We start from the raw sequence: 26,301 nt of genomic DNA, 5'->3' as shown, positions 1-26,301 counted from the left end.
GTGGGGATGCACTGGGGGGTTTATTGGAGGAGAGGGTGCATTGAGGAGGGGCCTAGAGGGGAGTCAATTGAATTGACATGGAGAAGTTGAAGGATCATTGGGGAGGGGATGGGGGTTGCACAGGATGCACTGAGGGTGTTATTGGTGGAGGGGATGGGGTTGCACTGGAGGTGAGGTTAGTGGGGATGCACTGGGGGGTTTATTGGAGGAGAGGGTGCATTGAGGAGGGGGCTAGAGGGGAGTCAATTAAATTGACATGGAGAAGTTGAAGGCTCATTGGGGAGAGGATGGGGGTTGCACAGGATGCACTGAGGGTGTTATTGGTGGAGGGGATGGGGTTGCATTGGAGGTGAGGTTAGGGAGGATGCACTGAGGGGTGCACTAGGGGAGAAGGTGTATTGGGAAGGGGGCTAGTGTAGGTGCATTGGGGTCCCAGGGGGGAGTAAAGTTAAGGACGATTGGGGAGGAGTTGCACTGGAGAAGATTAGGGGATGTGCACTGAGGGTGATTATTGGGAGCAGGATGAACTAGGTTCAGTTTACAAGAGGGGTGGGGGTGGCAAAGGACCATTGGAGACTTTACCAGACCCAGCCGCTCCACGCTGAATCACTCGACTCCTCTCTTGGGTCTATTTATAGTAGGTAACCCGGGCGCTCAGCTAGGAGCCAGCCAATCAGGTGCTTGCAGCGTCCCCTGTTAGGTAGGATGAGTGATAGCCACACCCCTTTTGGGGTGGGTGGAGCTGTCACTGCCCCTCCCGGGACGAAAAGGCTGAACCAATGGCTAGGTGCAGGAGGTGTGGTCATGCAGATTTGACTCGGTATGAGCAAATGGCATCATTCATGGGCGTGGCTATGCAGATAAGACTGTAAATAAATCACAGGCTGGGACGGGGAGGTGACCATGCAAATTAAACAGAGTGGGTGGAGCCAAGGATTACATTTAGGGGAGTGGCTATACAAATAAACAGGGCAGAGGAGTCAATGGATTCAAATTTATCCGGGTCGGACAACCAATGGGTTGATCTCAAGGTGTAGCTATGCAGATAAAGCAGTGAGGGAGAGCCCGTGGATTCATCTGAGGGCATGGCTATCCAGACAACTGAGGTCAGGAGAGCCAATGGGTTGATATGAAGGCGTGGCTATGCAAATATAGTAGGGCGGGAGAACAAATAGCTTGATCTGAGGGTGTGGCTATGCAGATAAAACAGTGCGGGGGAACCAATTGATCAGCTCAAGGGTGTGGCTATGCAGAGGAGGCAGGGCGGATGAGAGACGGCTGTGTTGGGAGGGGTGTCTATGCAGATAAGGCCGGGCAGGCGAGCCAATGGCTGTGTTGGGGGTGGTCTATGCAGATGAGGCCGGGCAGGCGGGCCAATGGCTGCGATGGGGGTGGTGGTTATGCAGATGAGGCGGTGACAGCGCCGAGCTGCCGCAGGCGGAGCGCTTCGGCTGCGCTGTCCGGGGCCGCAGGGGCAGCAGCGGGAGCCGAGCCGGGGGGATGATCCGGGCGTTCTCCTTCCCCGTGAGCCCGGAGCGGGGCCGGCTCCGGGGCTGGTTGGAGGGGAGCCTGGCCGGGCTCTGCGAGCTCCACCTGCTGCGGGAGCGGCAGGAGCGCCGGGTGCGGCAGGCGCTGCTCCTCGGGACCGAGCCCGCCGAGCCGGCGGCCGGGGAGCCCGAGCCGGGCAGCGCCGGGGAGCCAGCCCCCGAGGAGCAGCTGGTGAGTCCCGGGACGGGGTCCGGAGAGCGGGGGCGGCGGGGCCGAGGTAGGGGGCCGGGGGGTGCACGGGGCTGTTATGGGGCTGGTGTGGAGGCAGTCCCCACTGTGTGGTATGTGGGGGGGGGGGGTGCATGGGGCTGTTATGGGGCTAGTGTGGAGAGCCCCCAGCTGTGCGGGGGGGGGGGAATGGGGCTGTTATGGGGCTGGTGTGGAGGCAGTCCCCACTGTGTGGTATGTGGGGGGGGGGGGTGTATGGGGCTGTTATGGGGCTGGTGTGGAGGCAGTCCCCACTGTGTGGTATGTGTGTGGGGGTGTATGGGGCTGTTATAGGGGCGTGGGGGGAGCCCCCAGGTGGGATGGTCTATGGGGGGGTGTGGGACTGTAATTAGGGTGTAGGGGGACCCACCAGCTGTGCACTGGGGGGTGTACAGGGCTGTTATGGGAGTAGCCCCTAGCTGTGTAGTGTGTGTGGGGTCTATGGTGCTGTTAAGGGAATGTATGGGGCTGTTATTGGGGTGTGGGGGTTTATGAGGCTGTTCTGAGTGGGTGCGGGGGAGCCCCTAGTGGTGTAGTGTGGGGTGTATGGGGCTGTTATTGGGGTGTGGGGGACCCCCCAGCTGTTCAGTGGGGGGTGTAGAGGGCTGTTATGGGGACCTGGGGTTTATGAGGCTGTTCTGAGTGGGCGTGGGGGGAGCCCCTAGCTGTGTAATGTGGGGTGTTATGGGGGTGTGGGAGCCCCCAGCTGTGCAGTTTTAGTGTTTTCTAGGGGTAGGGGAGCCCCCTTTTCCTGGGGCAGCTGAGCAGGAGGCTTCCTCTCCCCTTCCTTTGTGTATTTAACTTGCATAGAAACATCTCGGACCCCCTGGCCTCTGGGAGTCCCTGGGCCCGGCCTGTTGCCTTACTCAAGTTGATGGCACCACCATGTCCTAGATTACATTGTCCTGTGCCCTGTGGTTGGAATCTGTTGATCTTTGTGTGTTTTCTCTATGGCAGTGTGGTTAGAGCAGGGAGCCTGGGAACCAGGACTCCTGGGTTCTATCCCTAGCGTTGGGAGGGAAGTGGAGTCAGTGGTTAGAGCCAGAGACTGGGAATCAAGACTCAAGGGCTCTGTTCCCAACAGGATAAACCCAGGGTCAACCTTTCTTCCTGATTTGGATGGGCTTGCAGTTTAAACTGTTTTGGGAACATGAATCCAGTAAGCAACAAAGCAGTGAATTACTGTGTGACCATGAGGCATTAGTTGGTAGATCTCCCACTAAGCATAATAGCAACTGGGCTTCTAGTGTCGGGGTTTTCTTGAGAGCTAGAGAAAGGAGGATATTCCTGATACCTTGGGATAGATGCCAGGGGAAGAATGGGGCCTGTGAAATTGCGAAGCGATAAACTGAAAGTAGAAGAAAATTAATTGTCTCCTGCAGTGATGTTGGAACAATTTTTATAGTGGGGGTGCCGAGAGCTATTGAACCCAACTGTAAACCCTGTATATGATGAAAACCACTTCGAGTCAGGCGGTGTGGCATTACCCCAGAATCCCTAGTTCCAGCCCCTATGCTCTCCTGTGTAGCACAAAATTAACTTGTGGAATTCCCTGCTACAGGATGCTACCAATGCACAGTGCTTGGGTAGGAGTTAGAAAAAAGTTAAGATTGTTTTTTAATACAAAACCTCATCCTCATGCTTCAGAGCCGATCACTGGCTAATGGTCAGGAAGGCAGCCAATCCGAGTGCACAGTTAGGTCCATTTCCTCCGTGCCATCCAGGAGAAAATGTGGATCTAGACTGGCCCAGTGGTCTGCTCTGGTGCAGCAAGGAAGGGGGTGGTGGGGACACTGCACTCAACAGACCATTGATCATTTCTGCTTTGACATCTTCAGGAACAGAATTCAGTCTGTGCCCAGTCCCAGTACTAATGCAGAGGAAGGGCTGTTTTGCCATTGTCAAAGTAGACCAAGCACCTGTTGTCTTCTCCTCCATGTGTGGCTGGAAGGGAAGATCCTGCAGGCTGTGGGGCTATGCTGAGGCAGCTAGGGGGAGGCCAGAGATGGCAGGTGAGGTGTTCCTCTGAGTCGGGGTGCTGGGGCGCCAACTGGGGATCAGGGCCCCGTTGTGCTGACCGCTATGTGGGCAAGCCATAGCAAATCCCTGCCTCAAAGACCTTACAGTGCAGGGCTGGATCCCTAGCTGGGGTAAATTGGCTGTAACTCCACTGGAGTCAGTGGGGCCAGATCCTCAGCTGGCATAAATCGGCGTTGCTCCACTAACTTCATTGTAGTGTTATGGAAAGGCCTCTGGAGCGCGGGGTGTCTGTCTGTCTGTCAGAGCTCTGGAGCATGGGCTGCGTCCTCCCACATCTCCTTCTCAGCCCGCTCAGAGGGGAAAGCAGGTGGGGTGGGAGTTGAAAGGGGGTGTGTGTTGCTCATAAAACACGCGATTGTCCGGTCATTGTTGGAAGTGGCAGGTTCCTCCATGTCACTGTGCCGGAGTCAGCTTGGACTTCGATTGTGTGGCAAGATTCCTTGCAGCACTGGGGTTGTGGTGAGCTTCCTCAGTGCAGTGTCATAGCTGGGAAGGGGTCAGCAGTGTGGTGAGCTTCTTCACTGTAGTGACCTGCCTCTCAGAGCTCAGGCTGTATCTAGGAGTGCTGGGTGAGGCAGGTCTCTCTGCGGCCTGAGGAGACCATATCTGGGGGACAGAAATGGGGCAGGCTGCCTTTCCCTGGTGTATGGGGTAAGGTGTTGGTAAGGTCTGTGCCACCTCTGAGCTGGCTCTAACCTAAGACCCTGCAGTATCAAACCAAACCGTCCCCAGTGGCTCCTGGAGTGGGCTCGGGGGATGTTGTGTGTGTCTTGTGTCACTTTGTGTAACAAGCCCCGGGCAAAGGTGTCTGTTGGGCATGCGGGACCAGCTTACCTCTTGGAAAATTCTAATATAGCTAAAGCTATTCTCACTGGAGTGCTTCTCTTCCCTCATCTCTGCCCCTCCCTGCCTCAGCAGGACAGACAGATGGACAGCATTGCTGTGCTGTGCTCCAGACTGTTGCCTGTGCCGGGGGAGTTAGAGTAGTCAAGATCATGCTCCAGGGCAGGAGCTGGGCCTTGGAGCAGGGTCAGGAAAGGGATTCCTCAACTGCCCCTGCAGCACATTCAGCCAGTAGCATGGTTGATTCGGAAACATTGGATGTTGACTGGTACTGGTGGCAGGGTGCTGGGCTGACATGATGTAGCAAATATCTTCATCCCCACCCCCATGCTCTATTGTCTCTTAACAATGCTGCAGTAGGGGCAGCTACAGGACTCGAGTGGCTTGGTGAGCTTCCTCCTAGCAGTGGCCTGGGTAGATTCTACATATAGGGGGCAATAGAGGCACAGCACAGACAGGGGGAGTAACATACCCTGAGATCACCCAGCAAATCAGTGTCAGAGCCAGAAATAGAATCCAGGACTCAAGGCTCCAAGTGCTTCTGTTGTAACCACTAGACCTCACTCCCCTGTTAGAGCTGGGGGTAGAACCCAGGAGTCCTGGTTCTCTGGCCCTGCTGCTCTAACCACCAGAGCCCACTCCTTTCTCAGATCTGGTGGTAAAACCCAGGAGTCCTGACTTTCAGCCCCCCTTCTCTAATTACCAGACCCCACTCCCCTTCCAGAGCTGGGGGTAGAACCCAGGAGTCCTGATTTCCCCCACTCCTAAGTGCTAAACCCCACCCCTCTCAAGGTGCCCTGTATTTTCAGTGCCCTGGATGTGCTATCTTGCTGATTTCACAGCTTGGCCTGTGCAGCCTTGGGAGCTTTTTGCATCTCCGACCAGGTATCGCTTGGACCCCTAAAGGTCTTGTTCTGGAGGCTGGCATTACATATCCCTTCTGCAGCTGCCAGGGCTATGGGGTTCCTGCTGGGCCTGGTACATCTCTGCCCCCCATCCCGGCCCCTCTTTCAGCTCCGGCTTCGCCAGCTATTTACTGATTAAATAAAAAGATTTTGCTCTTTCTCCCCCCCCCCGATTTAATTAAATCGACTTCACGTTTGCGGAACCGCTGTCAAAAAGCCCGGCAGCGTCTTCCAGCAGGGGATTAATGGAGCGAGCAGCCAGCAGCCAATGACAGGCGTCTGCTTTGCATAGTGATGAGATCCTCCGGTGGGGTGGGGGTGAGCTGATCTGGAGACTGTTCCTTGGACCTGGTGTTGAGGGAAGGCGGGGCGGGAAGGGCACTGGAGCTGCGCGGCCCTGGGGACGCGGCCGCAGTCAGATCAGGATGCGGAGCGCTGGCTGAATTCGTCCTGGTGCAGACACAAGCTGCGTGCCTTGGTGCTGATAACGCTGCTCCAGCGGTGGGGTAATGGGCCGTCGAGTCCTGCTGTCACCCCAAGACTGTCTGGGCTCCGATGGGGAGGGAATGAGTCAGCCAGAGAACAGGTTGCCTGGTCTTCTGTGTCTTCCATACACCCCTCTGCCCCTCCCATCTTGACTGTGTGTCAGTGGCGTGGTGAGCTGCCTCCGAGCAGTGCCAGCTAGACCCCAGGGCCAGGGCTGGGCCCAACCTCACACAGGGCACTTCTTTGGCCCCGCCCCTATGCCATGACCCCACCCCCTCTTGTGTTGGGCAGGGGTCACACATTCAACCATCCTATTTGTTCCCATTTCTTTGGTCTTTATCTTCTGGTTGGGCTGGGGTCCTTCCCGAGATTGAGAGGCTCCTTCCTCCCTCCGAGAAGGTTGGGAGTTTTTCAACAATTTCCTCCCGCCCCCCACAGGGAAACGCTGATGCATCAAAACTCAATTTTTTTGTGGGAAAGTTTCTTTGGTTTTGACAAATTTCCTGATTTTTTTTTTTTGGTGGGGGGAAGGGGATAGGAAGTGTTACCACGTCCCTGTCGTCTCATTTTCCAAAATGAGACAGTTACAGTTTTTTTGTTTTTTGGGGGGGTGGGGAGACAAAAGGAAAATTTGAAGTTTAATTAATGGGGGGGGGGAAATGTAAACAAGGCAGGTAGGAATAAAAATGGTTTCAATCAACATGAAACCTTTCAATTGGACCCAATCTTCATGTTTCTATTTCCTTTACTACGTCGTCTTTTCTGGATTGCTGGTTGGTGAAAATTTTCAGGATTTTGACTTTTCTTCCCAATTCGGGACAGGAAAACTAGAAAATTCTTGGGGGATGGGCAATCTGTTTCCCATACAGCTGTGCTCCCCCCCATGTGTGTGTATAGGGGAGGGGGGCTTCTGACACCATCCCAGCTTAGTGTGGTGAGCTTCTTCAGGGAGGTGTCCTGGCTAATGGAAGTTAGGACACCCCTCTCCCGCCCCCGGGGTGTGGTGAACTTCCTCAGGGAGTGCCGGTGGCTAGCATTGTCAGTGTCTTTAGCCCTGGCCTGACCACTCCCAGCTGCCTGGGTCTCCGTGACGCGCCGTCCGGCATGCGCTCTGGCGGGCCTCGTCGGTCCCCTGCCTTCCAGATGGAGCTGGGGCGTGTGGGAGTCTTGGCGGTGGTGGTGGGGAAACACGTGAGTTGTCTGGAATGGGCCGGCGGCCGGCGGGCTGAGGTCGGCTCATGCCTGAGACATGACGGTGCACGAGGCTGTGGCTTGGCGTCCGGCGCGGCCCTGGTTTAGGGTTTCCCTCGGAGAGATGCTCAGACAAAGCAAAGCCCAGCCACGCGTCCTCGGCTGCAGCGTCCATCCCCCCCCGCCCCACACACCGCCCCACTGGCTCCGGCTGGGGCTGCCTTTCCGCTTGGAGTCTGATTTCTGCTCTCTGCTCCTTGTTTCTTCAAAGGCAAAAAGCCGTTGGCAGCTCAGGATTGAGGCTGGGGGCCATGGGGGTGGGATCCTTGGGCAAAGTGCTGCCTCTCCCCGGGCCTCGTTCTCCCCGTCAGTAACACAGGGGTAATAATCCTGCTTATATGGTGCAGTGCCCTCTGTGGGGGGTGGCGGGGGGGGCGCGATCTTGGGTGGGGAGGCTGCAGAATTGAACCGAAGCTGCTGCCAAGGAAGTAGCTGCAAGATCCCAACCTGGCTGGTGGAAGCAGGGGGTGAGGCCTGTGGTTACAGAGGGGGAGCTGAGCAGCCAGCCCCCCCGCCCCCACACAAACTTCTCACTGGACTTTAAATCATTGGGATGGGGGAGGGCTGAGAGTTGTCTGCATGAGGCAGGGCTGGTGGCAGCCGACAGCTGCATGGTCAGGGGCCTGGCGGTGGCTGCTGGGGGCAAACTGGGCCCCTTGGCTGGGCTGGCTGGAGCTGTTTCGCTCTGCTTGCCCCCCCGCCCCATTCCTGGCTGCTGAGGGATGCTGAAGGGATGCAAGGGGGCAGGTTCCTCCCTGGTGCGCAGCCTCCCTTCCCCCACCGGTCCCTCCTGCGTCTTATCTCTGCTTTATTACTTATGGGCCATAACCGCTGGGCTGGGGGGGCTGCGCCGAAAGGAGTGAAACTCCGGCCTGGACTGGCGGGGGAGGGAGGGAGCTGTAGCTAGCGGGATGGATGGGACAGGGATGTTGCTGGTGCCAGGACAGGCTCCGTTACGTCAGGGATCCTCCTCTGCATCTCACCGCAACGTAGACCCCATTATTCCCCCAGCCCCTGAGAGCCCTCAAGACAGACCCTGTTGTCCACCCTCAGTAAGCCTCCTCCCAACTGACCTTAGCACAGACCCCCATTATCCCCTCCCCTCCTCAGTCACCAAATGTCTGTGTAGTGCCGAGGAGCCCTGATCTCGGTCACTGTGTGTCCGGGCAGCGCCCAGCCCGGCAGGGCCCCGGTCTCAGTCACTGTATGTCTGGACAGCGCCTGGCCCGGCGGGGCCCCGGTCTCGGTCACTGTGTGTCTGGGCAGCGCCCAGCCTGGCAGGGCCCCGGTCTCAGTCACTGTATGTCTGGACAGCGCCCGGCCCGGCGGGGCCCCGGTCTTGGTCGCTGTGTGTCTGGGCAGCGCCTGGTGCAACGGGGCCCTAATCTCAGTCATTGTGATCTGGGCAGTGCCCGGCACGACAGGGCCCTGATCTCGGTTGCTGTGTGTCTGGGCAGTGCCTGGCACAACGGGGCCCCAATCTTAGACAAGAAAGAAAAAAAATGAAGCCAACGTGGAAATTCCAAAGTAGCGACATAAGTTGGATCACGCAGCCAGGAGAGGTTCTTATTTGTTCTTGGACCAGTCGCAACGACCTAGGCCTCCCTCCTCAGCTGGGGAAGGATCTTCAAGGGCTGCTCCCCAGTCTGGTCCTCTCCAACTCAGTCCATCCCCTTCTCGTACCCTGTACGTTAGGATCACACATGGCACTTCCGTCTAGCTAGGTCCTTGTATGGCCCCATCACCGTGGCAACTGTGCAAGCCCAATACCACAGTAACTGAGCGCCTGATCTTCTCAGGGCCCCATTTTACAGATGGGCAAGTGCTGCACCTCAATTTCCCCAGGGTCACACAGGGAGCGTTTGTGACAGAGCTGGGACTTGAACCCTTGTCTCCTGCTGCTTTAACACTCCAGGCCAGGCTTGTTGCCAGAAACGTTGTTGCCTTGAGACTGGAGGGTGAGTAGAAGGCCCAGATGGAAGGAGGAGAGCTTGTGAATTCTGAACAGATGCTTAAAAATTCTAAGGGCAGGGGTCTGCTCTGGTGCCATGGACCAAAAATCTACTCCACTCCTGTGCTGTGCACTCCTCCCCCTCCCCAGAGGTGACTGCATTTGACGGCTGCTGCTGGTGAGTGTGTGTGCACAGCTTGTGAAAAGATTTGAGATCCTCTGGGGAAACAGTGTAACAATATCAGAGCATTGCCGTCTTCTGGATAGACTTGGCACAGCTCTGCTGAGTGTCATAAGCCCTGTACTGCTAACACTTACCTCATGGGAGATTCTCCTTCAGCCCCAATAGGCTTTTGTGGCAGGAGGTGCTGGGTTCTATCCCTGTTGTTGGTGAGAAGTTCTGAGCTACCACAGACCTTCCTCCAGATTATCTTTCTTGAGTGTGTCAGTAGCTTGCTGGAAAGATTACCACACCATGCCACGCAGCTGATTGTGGTTTCAGTTCAGGTGGAGGCATTAGCAGCTGTTAAATGCCGCAGGAACAAAATAATCTGCTTTTATGCAAATATCCCTTGTAATTAAGAAGGCGAGGGAAAGAAAAAAGCTACCAAGGGGGCGGAAAGCCGCAGAGAAGATGCACAGTCAGGGATGTTGCTAAGTATAGCAGTGGCTAAATCATCCGTGGCGTAACTCCTGTGAGAATCAATGGTGTAACAGCTCAGTAAGTTTTTCAAAAGTCCTTTGGATCCGGGCTTCAAGTGCAAATCCCTCTACGGTCTTCCATAGCCTAACGGGGAAAAATCATTTCTAGGTATATGAATCACACACACTTCTATAGAGAGAAATGTATGTGTATTCAGATTTTATTCATCACGTGCCCTGGCCCAAGACTACTTAGAGAATAGGGCACACAATGGTATTGAAGAAAAATAGGCAACCTCCAATGCTCACCCGATAAGAGAAATCCCGCCCCCCCCACATATATTTCCCTATATCTAGCTAATTAAAGAAATTCAGTCGTGGAACTGCTGGTAAGAAAGCTAGTGTGTCTCTACTAAGATCCTTTGCACGCCTCCGATGCTGATACTTCTCTTCAAGAATGGATGTTTTTGTAAAAGACCTGCTGGAGTTCAAACAGGAATTAATTTGGGGTTATTCAGGAGGTCACACCACATGATCACAATGGTCCCTTCTGGATCCTAGAAATGCTCATTCAAGACTCCATCAGATGAAGCCAACCTTGATTTTTTATTTTTTTTTTTTTGTTCTGAGAAAGGATGTTGTGTCACCCCTGCCCCCACCGAGTTAGGAATCAGTACCAGCCCCGAATTAATGGCCATTTACAAATTGGTTTTGGAAGCGTAGAAGATGAGAAATTTCGTCCTTCATCAAAATTGGTGGTTTAATTTTAACCTCCCAAACAAAATTGTAATTCTTTTCCTCGTTAGCGAAGCAAAAGCTTTGCAGGAATTAAATGTTGCTATGGAAGCGCCTGGGTGTTTTTTTTTTGTTTTTTTGGAACAAGCTCTTGTTCTAACGATTTAAACCTCATTCCAGAAATTATGGCTGGGAAATAATCTAGGGGAATTAGATGCTTATGGAATTCACATGCCTAACTCCCCTACGAAATTCTAATCCTGTAAATCAGGTGGGATGATTCATTGTCTACTCCCCTACACCAGGGCAGAGTTGGTGCTTAAGAATCTAAAGCCACTGATGGCCCAGGGGAGTTAGGCACCTCAGCTGGTCAGGCCCTTTTGTAAAATCCTGTTTGGTGCCTCTCTGCATCTGGAGGCATCTAAACCCCTTGGTAAGCCTGGCCCTCCATGCCTGAGGCGATGGGGATGAAGCACTTGTAAGCAACAGAAATTTTATTTAAGTTATTTTCCTTTTAAAAATCCTTTAATGCTTGCCATTTGTATGGTGCTTTTCAGCCACAGGGTGCAAAGCGGGTAGTATGGCCACGCCCCCTGGTTTACAGAAGGGAAACTGAGGCATGGAGGAGGAAAGCGACTCCTTCAAGGGGAAAGTGGCAGAGCTGGGGAGAGAGGCTACGGGTCCTGACTCCCAGCCCTGATGCTTTAACCACTAAACCCCACTCTCCTCTCAGAGCTGGGAATAAAACCTGGTTTTCAATAGCCCTGGCTCTAACCACACTCTCCCACAACGGGGAATAAAATCCAGGAGTCCTGAATGCTAGTGTGAAACGTTGGCCTATGGGTCATGTGCTTTCCTCTGTGCTGGGTGTTTTTTACACACACACGTGCACAATGCACATCTCCAACCGTTGTTCCATTTTTTTTTTTAGTACAGCCTCCCCATTTCTCCGATCAGGAAAGCAGCCCTGACTGTCCAAGAGGAATTTTCCTGCGGAGAAATGGGAGCTGTGCTTCCATCCAAAAGACTTTTATGGTCCGTCCTCTCCTCTCCTCTCGGCCGAGGGAGAAAGCTGAGCGGCAGCTTCTTTAAGGGAATGCACGAGCGAGAGAGAGAGAACCGATACAAAGCTCAAGCCTGCAATCCCCTTGGCGGCGGTTGGCTTTCAGGATCCAGTGTGCTAAAGGCACTGTCTCTGTAAAAGGAGAGCAATCTGCTCTGAACTGCACCGTGGGGACCAGCAATAACTAGCTACTTAGTACAATGGTTCCTAGCCACAGCAGCTCAGTGATGCTGGAGCGCTGGGCCGGTGCAGTTCATGCTTTGGCCTGCCCTGCTATCCCTTGAGCTGGAGACAGTGTGGCCTCATGGCTAAAATGCTGGCATGGCACTCAGGAGACCTAGGTTTTCTTGCTGGCTCAGCCACTGGGTGAGTGGCGGTGCCTCAGTTTCCCTATCTGTAAAATGGGGGTTGTGATTCTGTCTTCCTGTGCCCTTTGAAATTTCATGGTTAAGAGCAAGGCTCCCCCCTCCCCGTTCCCCATTCAGCTGTAGCGTGGTGCCAGGCCCGAAACTCATGTGTCAGCTCCCTACAGAATCATGAGATGGGCCTACACTATCTCCAGACTTTCCCAAATAATGAGGTGAGGGGGATTCTTTCCATTTGCCTTCTGGAGCCTTTAGGGCATCCCATTTTCTAGCTCTGTCTCCTCTACCACAAGCCCTACAGACTTAGATCTGGGGTAGGTCAAAGCGCAGTCTGGGTCAGTTATTGCATGGCAGGCTACTGCCAGGTAGATTCATGCCCCAGCTTGTTGCGTGCTAACGGTTCATCTTGACAAGCCCTTACTTCATTAAGGAAAAAAAACAGAAGCAGATATTCTCCCATGACTCCGGGAGTTGGGTCTTGAAGTGCAAGAATTGGCAACGCTGGATTATTATTTATCATTGTATACCACAGTACCACCTAGTGGAGATCAGGGGCCATTGTGCCAGGCGCTGCACGTCCACAAAGTCCCTGCACACAGAGCTCACAGTCTAGGCAGCAGGAGAAGCTGAGAAAAGTGATTTGCCAGCACCATATAGTCTGTGCAGAGCCAGAAATAGAGCCAGGGCACCCAGCTCCGAGTCTGGTGCCCTATCCACCAAGCCAGGCTGCCTCTAGCTGCTCTAACCTTTCTACCTCCTTAGGCTAGTGTGATGTTGGATGTGCTGGCCAATATGGCCAGGCTGGGAGATTTACTAGCCAGAGGGGTAAACTTGCAAGCTAGGTGCTGATCTGAAATATGGAAAGCGGGGGGAGGCTAAAAACCTAGCAAGACCAGCCCCTGCCTCTGTCTTCCCACTGCGGGAGATGAGAATGGGGGCTGGGACGCTTCCCCTGTCTTTGCTTTTCTGGGTCAGCCTCTGCTAGTAGGTGTAATGAATCTGAAGCCACCTCTGGCTGCTGGCTCGGTGAAGGGTGGAACATTGAAACCTGGCAGGAAGTGAGAGAGAGAGAGAGAGAAACTCCTACTGTGGTATCCTGTGGAACTGCCTGCCACATGATATCATTAAGGCCAAGAGCATAGCAGGATTTTAAAGGAAGAGCTGCAAGTTTTCCAGATAAAAGAAGAATAGGAGGTTTTGGTAGAAGGGATATAAGCCTTCATGCTTCAGGGCATACACCAACCTGCTAACCTAGGGGTCTGTCAGGAACTTCTGCTGTCGGTCGGGTATTCTGATCACCCCCGGGGGTGGGGGGCAGAAAGGGCGGTTCTTGCACCTTCCTCTGAAGCAGCTGCTGCTGTCACAGACAGTTCCAATGCTCAGGCATGCTCAGGCCTTTTATCCTGCGCTGGACTTAAAATGGGTGGAAATGGCCCCTTGAGAGTCCCTCCCCTGCAAGGGCTTCTCCCTAGCCAGTGTGGAGCTGGAGTGAGAGAACCTTGATCCCTGCCCGCAATATCGGGGGGCATTGTCAGAGCGCACTGCGCTGTGGCTATTCTCTCCTCCAGAGGGAACGGAGTGTGAATTAGAGTAGCCCTGAGGCTGCACTGGCTAACCCCGGGGGGTGGGGGAGGCCTAGAATACGATGGGGGGGAGGTGGCACTGTGCTAAAGGGCTTAAAACCACCTCCCACCATCACTGCCACAAACACGGGGGGTAGGATAACTGGGAATCGGGCCCCACGATACTGCATTAGATGAGGTGCTGCTGGTCCAATCCGGCCCAGCACGTCCTAGCCCAGATTCCTAGTGCCTGTGTGGCATGCAGATTAGAGACTTGCACGGCATCCAAGCCACCATCCATTTGCTGCGCTAGCCCCATGTCCAGAGCCTGGCCCTTGGCTCTGCGGGATGCTCGGTTGCTGCATTGAGGTTACTTTAACTGAATTCTACATTTTAACCCTTTTTTAACCTTGACCTGAGCCGCGAACGGCGCAGAGTTTTATCCAGCTGCATTCAGCCAAGCCCTGGCGCTCGGGAAGTCATGGGATCTGACGGCACTTTTCCATTTCTGGTTGCTGCAATCTCTGCTTTAGCTCCGCTGCGCCCACCTCCTGCTTACAGCCGTTAGCTGGACGATAACGGCTCTGCCGAGGCCTGGCTTGTGTCTTTGTCTCCTTGTTGCTCCAACATCCAAACATGCGTTTGAATGCAGCCAAATGCAAGATCGAGTGTCTAGGAGCAAAGAATGCAGCTACAGGGGGGACTCTATCCTGGAAATCAATGGCTCCGAAACAGACTGAGCGGTCAAGGTGGCTGTCACCTGTCATGTTTGTACTGGACACTACATCCAGGCTCTGACCCTGGTTTGCGCCCAATGCCCCGCCTTGTGTCCACACACAAATTGCTCTGGCTTGGGTCAGCAAGCACTCACCTAGGCCCCTGCTAGGGGGGTGCATCAGAGCCCTGCTTCTGGTGTGACTCAGGCCCGAGCCCCGTCATTTTGCCGTGTGGACACAGCCCGAGTCGGGCTGCAGACTGCGTAGTGCCATGTGGTCATGTTAGCATGGCTGAGAGACCCCAGCCCAGCACTTGTAAGCCCAGCTTTGCAAAGCAGTGTGGACTCTCAAGCATGGACTTGGAAAGGTCGAGTCCACATGCCGGGGTCCACAGACCCAGGTTCACAATCCAGTGTAGACACACCCTGTCAATCCCATCCTCGACCTGACAAACTGTCTGAGCAACCATTTCAAGTGCAAGGCCCTGACTGGCTGGCATTGGAGTAGGGCCTTCAGCCTGGCTTACTGTATCCCTAGTGACTGCCCTGACCACTGGGCTACCCAGTCTCTCTTTTTGGCCCAGTGGCTAGTTAATGACTTCTGCAAAGGGGCAAGATGTAGGCTGATTCTCCAGCCTCATGAGTGGGACCCCCCTTTGGGGAAATGGGAGACACAAGTTCAATTCCCTGGACTGGACCATGCCTGGATCTCATTCTAGTGCTTAGCTGGAGAACTGAGCAATCCATGTTTAGTTTTAAAGGGATGGAGTGGAGAGTAATGGTTAAAGCGGGATGGGGGAGGGGGAGTCAGGACCCTTGGGTTCTGTTCCTAGTTCTGGTGGGGTTTAGTGGGTCAGAGCAGGGGGCTGGGAGTCAGGACACCTGGGTTCTCTTCCTCCTGCTCTAGGAGGGGCATGGGGTGCAGGGGGTGAGAACAGGAGCGGCTGGGAGTTAGGACTCCTGGGTTCCATTCTTTGCTCTGCCATTGGCTCTTTGATCTTAGGAAGTCAGTATGCCTCAGTTTCCCCATTTGTAAAACAGGGATAGTGCTGAGCCGGTGGGACTGGGAATCCGGACTCCTGAGTTCTATTCATTAGAATGGCCTCACTGGGTCAGACCAAGTGTCCATCTAGCCCAGTATCCTGTCTTCTGACAGTGACCAGTGCCAGGTGTTTCAGAGGGAATGAACACACCAGGGCAGTTCTCGAGCGATCCATCCCCTGTTGCCCAGTCCCAGCTTCTGGCAGTCAGAGGTTTAGGGACACCCGGAGCATGGGGTTCTGCCTGTGACCATCTTGGCTAATAGCCACTGGTGGGGACCTGTGCTCTAAGAACTTATCCAGTTCTTTTTTTGAACCCACTTATACTTTTGGCCTTCACAACATCCTCTGGCAAGGAGTTCCACAGATGGACTGTGCGCTCGGTGAAGAAATATTTCCTTTTATTTGTTTTAAGCCTGCTGCCTGTTAATTTCATTGGGAGCCTCTCTGGTTCTTGTGTGATGTGAAAGGGCAAATAGCACTTCCCCAGTCCCTTTCTTCACATCCGTCCTAGTCCCAGAGGACTTGAACCTGGGTGTCCCGTATCCCAGGAATGCGTCCTAACCTCTGGGCTGTTGGCTGTTCCAGGCTGAGGGGGGCACGTGCGCGCATTCTCTCTCTCTCTCTCTCTCTTTCTCTTTCAAAAGGTCTTGGTTCGTTCCAGTGTGAAATAAAAACAAATTTTGGAACCTTGACGTTTTCTGCGGAGGGGGATTTGTGCTTTCTGACCAGCCCCCGGTGTTACCTCTGTATACAGCTACCGGGATCTGGAAAAACCGCCTCCCAGCAAGAGAGGGAGGGCGCTCAAGTCTATTTAGTTTATTGAAAGGACCCCTAGGAGGCAGCTTGGTCTGGGTGGATAAACATCCACAGGGGGAGATCTCTGGTGTAACGGGCTTGGTAACCTACCGGATAAGCCATAACAGGAGGCAGTGACTGGAAGGTGAAGCCAGAGAAATTCAGACTGTAAACAAGACACAAGTTTTTAAACAGGAAAAGGAACTGACCATTGGAACGACTGACCGAGGGGCAGTGGTGGATTCTCCGCTGCTTGGAGGCTTTCTGCTGAAATTGGACATTTCTTTCCCGCTCTAGCTCGACCACAAGATATGGGCTGGAAGTGGGATTCTCTGGCCTAGGTTATACAGGTCAGACAGGCTGATCGGAATGATGGTTCCTTCTCAGCTTAAAATCTCCAAATCACCAAAGTAAGCCCCAGCTCCCCTGTAGTCACTCCCTGCAGAGCTTCTACCAATCCCACCCTAGATCTCCTCCTTCCCCTTTCTTCACAGAGCTCCGAGTGCTGCTGAGATTGTCACAATTCCTCTGCCTTTCTGACTGTGGCTCGAGGCGTCCTGTTTAAATGTATCCCCCTCCCCGCCCCCCATACAATGTCTATATGTGGCTCTGTTCTGTAATTTATCCCATACGCTCTCCCCGGCCCGATCTTTCGTTCGGCGAGAGATAGCTCGGAGCAGCGGTGCTGTGCAGAATGAATGTGGAGGATCCTCACACCTGGTTCTCATTTGAGCTCTCTTTTGGAGAACAGAACAAGCTATGTTTAGTTTTAAAGGGGAAGAGATGGGATTTAATTGCTAGAGGAGCAGGGATATGAGAATGGGGGACTCCTGGGTTCTATTCCCAGATCTGGGAGGGGAGTGGGAGCCAGGACTCCTGGGTTCTTTAGCTCCGCCATTGATTCTAGTTGTAGGGAAAGTCAGTATGCCTCAGTTTCCCCAATTTGTAAACCAGGGAAACAGAGCTGGGGAGCAGAAAGGGTTAATATCTATACAGTATCCTGGAGGTGTCAAGTGCCGCATACATGATTATATTTGCTGCCTTGTGCTGGTGAGAGGCAAGAAGTGGAACTGATTAGAATCGGAGTGAAAACAACCTAGCTATGTTTCAGGGTTTCTGAGCGAGGTGAAAGGCAGGCAGGAAACCCAGCGCATAAATAAGATTTTTGCAATCTCTAACCAGATCAGATCCCTTTCCCTGAGGCAAGTTGCCTGATATTGTGCTGCAACTAATCTTAGTCACGAAGCCAGGAGGAAAGTAGGCTAGATTTAAATATACACCAGGTCTCTTAATGCAGAGGATTTAAAAAAAAAATGATTTCATATGATTTTAAAAATTGGGAGGGGAGAGGATTTCATCTCGTGGAGCCATATTGATCCTCCCACACATGCAGGGTGTCATCAGAGTTGGGGTCATTGGATTCACAGCGCAGTCCTGGTAGCAGTAGTAGGCTGTTATCTTCTGTGGGGATCTGCCACTAGAGGTGAATGAGAGTCACGTGTTGACTGTGGGTTTCACAGCTATTTGCTGACACCAGAGGGATGTTGAGACTCATGACTGGTCCTCCTTCTATCCCACTCCCTCTTCCTACCTGCATCTCTTCTGTTCCCCCATCCGGCCTCCTCATTCCTCGCCCTTCTGCATTCCAGTTTGGCAGCTGTCTCCTATGCTGCATCGTGTCAACAGGGGGAGCGCTCAAAGTGCCAGAGAGAATCTCCTTGTTCTTTGTTCTGCATTGCCTCTGCTACAAGCATCCCCAAGGAGCAATTTCAAGGAGTCCTGCTCAGCCCCTGTAGCCCTGGGCTGGAGCATGTTCAATTGTTCTGTTGGGATGGTGCACAGGCAGTCTGGTTGGCACACAGGACAGACAGATTCTCAGGGGAACAGCAGAAGGCACATCCCTGGCCCCTCTGCCAGATTTCAAGTCCTTGCCCCAAAGCATGGGGGCACTAGAGCTTCTCAACCAAATGGCTGGAAGAAAATATATATATTTTTGGAGCATGGCCAAAGTGCTGTATTCCCCTCTAACTTTGTTCTCAAAAACAGCTGACCTGTTTTAGCTGAGACTTTCCAGAAAAATTCAGCTGGAGGCTGACACCCAGCATGGAAAATTTCAACCTGAACAGCTGAAGTTATAAGTAACCAAAAACAGGCTCTTATAATGGAAACTGTCAGACAACCTTAACGACTGATATCACTATCTGGGCTGCCAATAACACACCCATGCAAATCGCAGATCCAGTGCTCCTTGCCGTTATATCCCAGGATGTATCTTTCAGCTCCATCCTTTACCAGAGGCTAATTGTGGCTGCTTGGCAGTTGGATCGGGATTGGTTTTTCAAACACATTTGTGTGTGTGGATTTAGATGTTTGAAATGCGCCAGCACCAGATATTACAGAGCTTAACAGGATTCCAAAAAGGATTAGCCATTTATAGGAATAATAAGAACAGTTGCGGCTACACGCGCTGGGATGAAAATTTACATGGGATATAAATCCGCCTGCCTCGGGGTATAATCCCACTGCAAACGGATGGAGATTGGGAGAACTTCCCTCATAGGTGGATTAGCTGGTCACAGTTGTATCCGCAGTGCCTTGAACTTGCCTCTGAAATACCTGGACTAGTCACGGAGAGGAAGGGTGCACTTCCTAGGGGGTGATTTTAAAGTCTTTTTCCAGTTTAAAAATCTTTGGACCAGGAGCTCAGCTGGTGCAAATTGGTGTAGCGCTGTTTGCTCCAATGGAGTGATGCTGAATTATACCAGCTGAGAATCTGGTTCTATTCATTCCAGTGTTGCTGTGCCAACTGGGGATCTGGCCCATTGACGCCACCAGTTGGGGGCCCAGACCCTTAGCTGACATCAGTAACTCCAAGAGAATAATTTGGTTTTTATTTTGATAGAACCCCTTGAAAAAAAATTCTTTCCACGCTGTCAGACCAAACAGACCTTTATGGCTGGGATTTTAACTCCCAGGGCTCCTGGGTTTCCAGCTATGGGAGGGAAGTGGGGTCTAGTGGATTGGAGTGGGTAGGAGGGAGGGGGCTGGGATGGGTTCTATCCCTGGCTCTGGGAAGGGAGTAGAATCTAGTGCAGGGGTCGGCAACCTTTCAGATGCGATGTGCCAAGTCTTCATTTAGTCACTCTCATTTAAGGTTTCACGTGCCAGTAATACATTTTAATGTTTTTAGAAGGTCTCTTTCTATAAGTCTGTAATATATAATTAAACTATTGTTGTATGTAAAGTAAATAAGGTTTCTAAAATGTTTAAGAAGCTTCATTTAAAATTAAATTAAAATGCAGAGCCCCCTGGACTGGTGGCCAGGACCCAGGCAGTGTGAGTGCCACTGAAAATCAGCTCGTGTGCTGCCTTCGGCACTCATGCCATAGGTTGTCTACCCCTGATCTAGTGGGTTAGAGCAGGAGGGCTGGGAGCCAGGACCCCTGGGTTCCAGTCCTCACTCTGGGAGAGGAGCATGATTTCGTTATTAGACTGTCAAATTGCCAGCCTTCCCTCATACAGCCTAGCTCAGAGCAGGGCTAGCTGACACAGCAGTTAAAACCCTGATGGCTGTCGGTTCGGCCGTGGGACCTGCATGGTTGGATCATCTGTCCAGGGGAAAGTACAGTGAACTCATGGGTGATGCATGCAGGTTGTTTCAGCCCTTACATGTGTACTTAATGGGGTGCTTATAGTAAGGTGCCCTGATACTGTGAGGGATAGTAAGGATCTGACTAGAACAGGGCTGGTGCCATTGGAGGATTTGATGAGGCAGAAAGTCCAGTGACCAAGACCATTGAGGGCCAGGTTTTCCAAAGCCCAGCATCCACGTCTGGGACCTCAGCACCCAATTCATTTAGGTCTCTAAATGGAAATTCTGGCCTGGCTTGTGGGTTCTGCCCCCTTCTGGATAGTCCATGTAACAATCACCTCAGCTCCTGCTCTTGCCCCATTAATGTAGCATCTGAGCACCCCACAAACTTTAATGTAAGGATCTTCCCAGCATTCCTGTGAAGTAAGGCAGCTGTGCCCATTATACAGATGGGGAAACTGCGCACAGAGAACCTTGTGTCTAAGGTCACACAGGGAGGCTGTGGTGGAGCAAGGAATGGAACCTATCTCTCCTCAGTCTGAGGCTTCAGCCCCTGACCACTAGGCTAGCTTTCCCCCTCCCTTACTAGCCTTGTTCTTTCTCTGCTATCCAGACCCTGCTACACTGAACCCGAAAGACGTGAAGAAAACAAACCCTCGGGGTCCCCCCAGAGTTTTACAGTTTTTTTGAGGTGTGGGGCATAGTTAGGAAATTTGCCATTTTTATGTCCAGCCTCTTCACAAAATGGCTGGACTTCACCCATGAGCCTGACACCGAGGGCCTCTGGGAGGCAGACGGTGGAAACAGAGGGGAACAGTTAGGTGCTGGATGGACAGTAAAGAGTTGGGGGTCAAGAATAGGGGGGAATTGCTCCTTCCGTGGGGGAGAAATTTATCAGATGTCCCTAGAGCAGCAGGATAATCCCTGATTTCGAATGTCACTTGTTAAGGGGTGGGGGGAGGACATGGGCTGTATTTATTGAGTAGGGGGTGGATCTGGGATAGGATGGGAATACCCACCCCACAGCCCCTTTGTCTGCAGCCCCCTGAGCTGTAATTTATTCATCAACATTGCTGATGTAGTAGGAATAATTAATTTCCTCCGGCGCTGACTGGGTGTCACCCCCCCTTTCCTCAGGAGCCGTGATAAATGAACCCCACTCTCAATCCCTGAGCTGAAATTCACCCCAGGCAGAGGGGAGGGCAGCCAGGCGTGAAGCAGAGATAGCAGGGATAGGATGAGGGGCAGGGGGAGGCCTGTGTGTGCACGTATCCCCAGTGCAGGGCTGGGGAGCTCTCCCCAGGGTGGTTTGTGTTGGAGGGATGGGGGAGGTTTTCCTTTCCCCCCCCCCACTCGTTCATTCTCTCACTCATTTGTATCTCTCCTTTCTTTGTTGTGTTTTCTGTCTGTCTTATCCCCACGTAACCCTGTCTGTCTGTTTCAACACACTTCTCCTTTTCCCTCTCCTGCCCTCATGTTCGATTTCGCCTGTTTCCTTCTCTCTCACTCCTCCTCCCGCCTGTTTGAAATCTCCCCAGAACCGACCGGCCGGGGCTGACGGTGGCCCAGGCTGTGGGCTGATGACACCTTTTATGGTGTCACCGGCTTGTAGGCAGGATGCTGTTCAGTTGACGTGGGGTGTTAAGAGTTTGCCTGAACTTGGTGGCGCTGATGCTTTAGGGATCCAGGTTTAATGTCTGCTGAGTGTGTTGTGCTTTTTGTTCCTTGTCTTGGTATTTTAGAAACTTTTAAAAAAGTTTTAATGAAATTTGATGTGAATAAAGGTATTTTTCATGACGTCTTTCCTTTTCCCTCTGTTCTCTCTCCCTCTCTTCTCTCCATCTCTTGTTCTCCCCGCCCCATCCCGAATGGCTCTGGCCCAATCAGAACATCCCCCCCGACCTGTGCCCACTCCCGCTCCTTGCAGCTCAGGAAGCTTCCCCCACCTCTGTTGGGCCGAGGAGTTCTGGGATCCGGCTGCCTCCTGCTTTCCTGACCTTATTGGGGCAGGGTAGAGGCCAGCACAGGATCCGAAGAGCCTGGGGCCCGTCTCCTGGCTCCCTGGGCCTTGTTCCCCTGGGTGGCTGCACACCCCGTATCTGGGGGTGGGGGTTGGGGTATCCCAATGCAGTGGGGCCAGGTGGTAGCTGTTTCCCCACCCCCAGACCTGGAGCTGTCAGCTTCCCCCGTTCCCTGGGGTGATGACATTCTCCCCCCCCCCACTTTTGTCTCCAGCAGAGTTTGAGCGACAGCCCCAAATGGGTTTCATTGTCTCGCCGCACCCATCTGTCTGGAGGTCAAAGGTCACCCAGCAGACCCTGCCCCCCCCCCCGCATGTGGGCTGTCTGCGGCACATCCCCCCTCCTGCCATGATATCCTCCCTCCAGAGTGCAAAGTTCAATTGAGTGTAAACATGGTGCGGGGGGGGGGGCGCTCGGGGGGTAGCTGACCCCCCCGCCACAACTATCTACTGCTGATGGGAGGTGGCAGTTTGAGCCCTGATTTTGGGAGGGGGCTGAGGGGGTGACATGTAGCAATGGCTTTGGGGGAGGGGTCACTGTTAGGTGGGGCTTGGAAGGCCCCTGTTGCTGGAGTATTAATGCCTTGCTAACATCCCGCCCCTCTCTGGTTCCTTTCCAGGATGCGCTGCCTGGTCTGATGTGGGAACTGGAGCAGCAAGTGGGCGGGCTGCGGCTGTACCCCGAAAAGGCCTGCGGGGAGGCGGCCGAGACGGACAGCTGGCCCAGCTCGGGTAGGGACCCTGGTGGTGTGATATGGGGGTGGGGGGGTCTCAGATCGGGGGAGAGATGCAGCCGATCCTCACCCCCCGGTTATCCCTGCAGGGAAATGGGACCCCAGAACTGCGTCTCACACCCCAGATTGCAAGCTGAGGCCCACCCAGGGAACTGGCTGGCTGGCTGCCCCATGGGCTGCTCCCATCCCCCGCTGCAGGTCAGCTGACCTGACCTGCCCCCATCAGCAGTTCCCACAGATCATGGGGCCAGTCTCCTCTACTGCTCTGGGGCCAGTGCCCCCCACATTCCCCAGTTCTCCTTGTCTTCCCTCTGCCCCTCCAGCCTAGTCTATCACTGTCCTCCCCCGTCACCTGCCTCCCCCTTCCCTGCCCCCCAGCTCATGGCTTCCTCTTTCTATCCCCCATGGCTGTCCCACAAATCCATCCCTGCCCCCTCTCCCCCCTGCAGTTCACAGCTGCCCCGCAGCTCACAGCTAACATCTCTTGCAGGTTTCTACGAGGGCGCCTCCTCTGCGATGGCCTCAGACTCACCAGTCTCCGGCTTCGGGGACTCTTCCAGCTTCCCCTCCGTCTCCGGCTCCTGCTCCCGCATTGGCCAGGCCGAGTCGCGTGGCAGCTATGCCAGTGAGCGCCCCAAATCTGTGGGTGAGCGGCTGCCTGGCTCCTGAGACCAGCGCGAGACTGGGGTCGCCCTGCTGATCTGGTGGAGGGAGGGAAGGATATGGGGCTGGACGGGCCTGAGGGTTAGGTCATTGGGGATACCGGGATGGACGGGGCCGTGTGTTGGGTCCTGGGGGATACTGGTCTGGATGGGTTGTCAGGGTCCTGGCCAAGGAGAGTTGGGGGGTGGCGAATGGGGCTGGCCTGTCTCTGGGGTTGCCTTTGTCCCTATGGGAGCGAGGAGGGCTGAGCACTGCCCCCTCCAGCTGGAGCCTCCCTGCATGGGTCTGTCCCTCCCTCTGTCCACAGGTCTGTCTCTCAGTCCATGTCTCTCTGTCCCGCAGGCGAGGTGGGCAGCAGTGGCAAAGACAGTGCCGGGCGGGGCATGGTTCCCCGCTCCTACTCGGCCCCCTACTCCAGCTGTCAGGACTACCTCTCCGAGCCGCCCCCGCGCCTCCCTCCCCGGGACAGCCTGGACCCCTTCCTGTACCCTAGTCCCCTTCACGCTGTGGCCATGCAGAACCCGCTGCTCCGCGGCCGCCTCTATGATGCTACCCCCTTCTCGCCGGGCCTGGCCTATGGGGCGGAGCAGGCCGGGGGGCTGGAGGAGTTTGGGGGGCAGGAGCTGCCCTGTTACCCCGAGGCTGCGCACTGCCACAAGGTGGAGAGCTACATCTCGCGGCTGATCCGCCGGCGCAGCCAGCTGGCGCGGGGCGGGAAGCCCCGGACTAGCCTCAATGCCGAGCCGCCCGCCAAGGCAGTGGCCCGCCAGAACAGCCTCTGCAAGAGGCCCTCGGAGCTGCTGGCCCCCCAGGTGGAGCGCAAGCACCCCCCGGCCATGGAGCGAGGCAGCAGCACCCCCTCGCCCTGCGGCTACGAGGGTGGGGCCGGTGTGGCCGCCCGGATCTGGTCGTCCTGGGACGCTGCGGCCGAGAGGACGCTGGCAGCCAAGGGGGCCCCCGAAGGCTACGCCCCGCCCCACTCCAGCCTCCAGAAGCCCCCCAAGCTGCAGGTGCTGGCCCACCTCCGGCCTGCCCTGTCGGTGGATCACTACGAGGAGGGGCCGGGCGAGGACGGTGCCCATGCCAGGAACGGCCAGGAACCCCCTCCCTACGAGGAGAGGGGGGGCCGCCCCCCGCTGGCCTGCACCGAGGACGGGGCCTGCCAGATGGTAAAGGCTCAGTACATCCCAGCCCAGCAGCCCCCCCGTGCCCAGCAGGCCCACCGAGGTGCCAAAAAGAAGCCCCCTCCCCTCACCAAGGGGCGCTCGATGGAGCTGTCACCAGAGCGGGCCCTGGTGACGCCCAGGGAGAGGCCTCGGGCAGCGGCGATGCCCAAGAAGTGCCGCTTCACTGAGGAAGGTGGGGAAGTGCCAGGGGGGCGCCGGGCTAGTGCCAGGAAAGGCTCCCCCCGGGGCAAGAAGGCGGCGCGCTCCCAGTCGGAGAACAGCCTCCTGAACAAGCCGGGCGCCTTGGGCACCAAGTACCACACGGTGGAGCGGGATGAGGTGGTGCTCAAGCCGTCCCGGCAGCGCCGCCCCCACCCGGGCGCTGCCGGCTACCGGAAGTGGCGCTCGACGGCGGAGATCTGCCAGGAGGAGGCAGGCGCTGGGGAGCCGCAGCGGAGCCGGCGGGTGGGGCGGAGCGGGCCGAGCGCCGCCTCACCCCCCTGCAACGTGCTGTACGGCTACGCCGGGAGCGACTCGGAGTGCTCAGGCGGGCGGGGCGGCGCGGCGCGGCGGGCCCCCGTGTGCCGGCTGGAGGAGGGGCTGGCTTACGGTGACAGCGAGTCCAGCCTGAGCGAGGGCGGCTCGCCCGCCTTCAGCACCGGCTCCAGCGACACGGACGAGAGCAGCGGGCTGGTGTGGCCCCAGCAGCTCTCGCCGCAGCTGGTCGCCAGCGCGGGGCCCGGCCAGGCTGGCGGGCGGCCCAAGGTTTTTGTCAAGATCAAGGCCTCGCACGCCCTGAAGAAGAAGATTATGCGCTTCCGATCGGGCTCTCTGAAAGTGATGACGACGGTGTGAGATCCTGGGCTGGGGGGGTCTAATCCCCCCGTTATTCCCTGCAGCCTCGGGGTGACCCCGACCCACACCCTCTCCAGCCTTCTTCACCCCCCCCCAACCAACTCTGCCCCATACCACCCTGGCCAGGGGCAGCCTAACCCATTCCCACTCTATGCCCCATACCCCCTTGGCCTGGGGGGGCACTGACCCCCCCATCTACTCCCTCCATGCTTGGAGTATCCCCTGACCCATACCCCTCCAGCCTGATCCACCACACTCCATACCCCATGGCCTTTTGGAGAGGGGGAGGTTGACTCACCCCACCCCATCTACCCCCCAACCTGATCCAACCCCTCCGGGATGATCCAGACCTCCCCCACCCTCAGCCTGGGAATGTCACTTGCCCCAACTCCCAGCCTGATCGACACCCTGACCTGACCTAGCTTGGGGGTTCCCCATCGACCCCTTATTCCACCCCCCAGCCTGGCAGGCCCCTGACCCACCCTGGATCCATGCACCCCCAGCCTGGGGTCCCCCTCACCTCATGACCCCCACTCCTACTTGCCTTGGGAGGGGCATGTCATTCCTCCTTCTCACCCAGCTTTGAAGCTCCTCTGATCTCCTTTTCCCGCTGGTCCAGTTCTCCTCCTCAGCTTGCCAATTTTGGTTGGATGTATTTCATCACATGACATCATCTTTAATTAAAGATTCGTCTTTAATTCCTGGAGACTCCAGGACAATCCTGGAGAGGCAACCCTTTCTCCTGCTCCCAGATCCTCCTCCCCAAACCCTTCCCTGCCTGGCCCTGTGATGCAAACCTCAGGCCGGAAGCTGGTCGGTTGAAGCCCCCAGGTTTCATTTTTAGCAGAGGTGCAAGATGCGCCCCTCGCCCCCCACCAGTCTGCATGGGCTGGGGGATGCCATGATGGGGCAGGGGGCGCTGGCTGCTAGGGGTCAGTGGGTTACATTGCAGCTGGGCAGCTGGTGCTAAAATTAATTCGGGAGGGAATTGGGTGGGGGAGCTGCAGTCTGCCCGGACTTACCTTCACCATTGTTCGTGAGCACTCACTTCCCTGGGGCGAGATCCTCGCTGCCAACCCCACTCCTGTCCCAGAGGAAATGGCACTCGGGAAACCTTTTA

At 55.2% G+C, this 26,301-nt stretch overlaps 1 protein-coding gene across 1 annotated transcript; it reads left to right on the top strand.

Annotated features, from left to right (window-relative positions):
- Positions 1 to 1,500: 1,500 nt before the first annotated feature.
- Positions 1,501 to 26,301, top strand: DACT3 (dishevelled binding antagonist of beta catenin 3). Its single transcript, XM_050928455.1, has 4 exons — positions 1,501 to 1,719; positions 22,384 to 22,495; positions 22,988 to 23,143; positions 23,503 to 26,301. Exons 1-4 carry the CDS (start codon positions 1,501 to 1,503, stop codon positions 25,179 to 25,181), a joined length of 2,166 nt encoding a protein of 721 aa, XP_050784412.1. The 3' UTR covers positions 25,182 to 26,301.

Source organism: Gopherus flavomarginatus, chromosome 18 (assembly GCF_025201925.1).
Source record: "Gopherus flavomarginatus isolate rGopFla2 chromosome 18, rGopFla2.mat.asm, whole genome shotgun sequence".
Taxonomy (NCBI): Eukaryota; Metazoa; Chordata; order Testudines; family Testudinidae; genus Gopherus; species Gopherus flavomarginatus.
Note: the sequence above shows the minus strand (reverse complement) of the source record. Positions and strands in the feature narration are given on the sequence as shown.

Excerpts from the sequence above, each read along its gene's own strand:
- DACT3 (XM_050928455.1), top strand. The coding sequence starts at position 1,501 with ATGATCCGGGCGTTCTCCTTCCCCGTGAGCCCGGAGCGGGGCCGGCTC. Across the intron at positions 1,720-22,383 it reads CAGCCCCCGAGGAGCAGCTG|GATGCGCTGCCTGGTCTGAT; the intron begins GTGAGTCCCGGG and ends GTTCCTTTCCAG. Across the intron at positions 23,144-23,502 it reads TGAGCGCCCCAAATCTGTGG|GCGAGGTGGGCAGCAGTGGC; the intron begins GTGAGCGGCTGC and ends TCTGTCCCGCAG.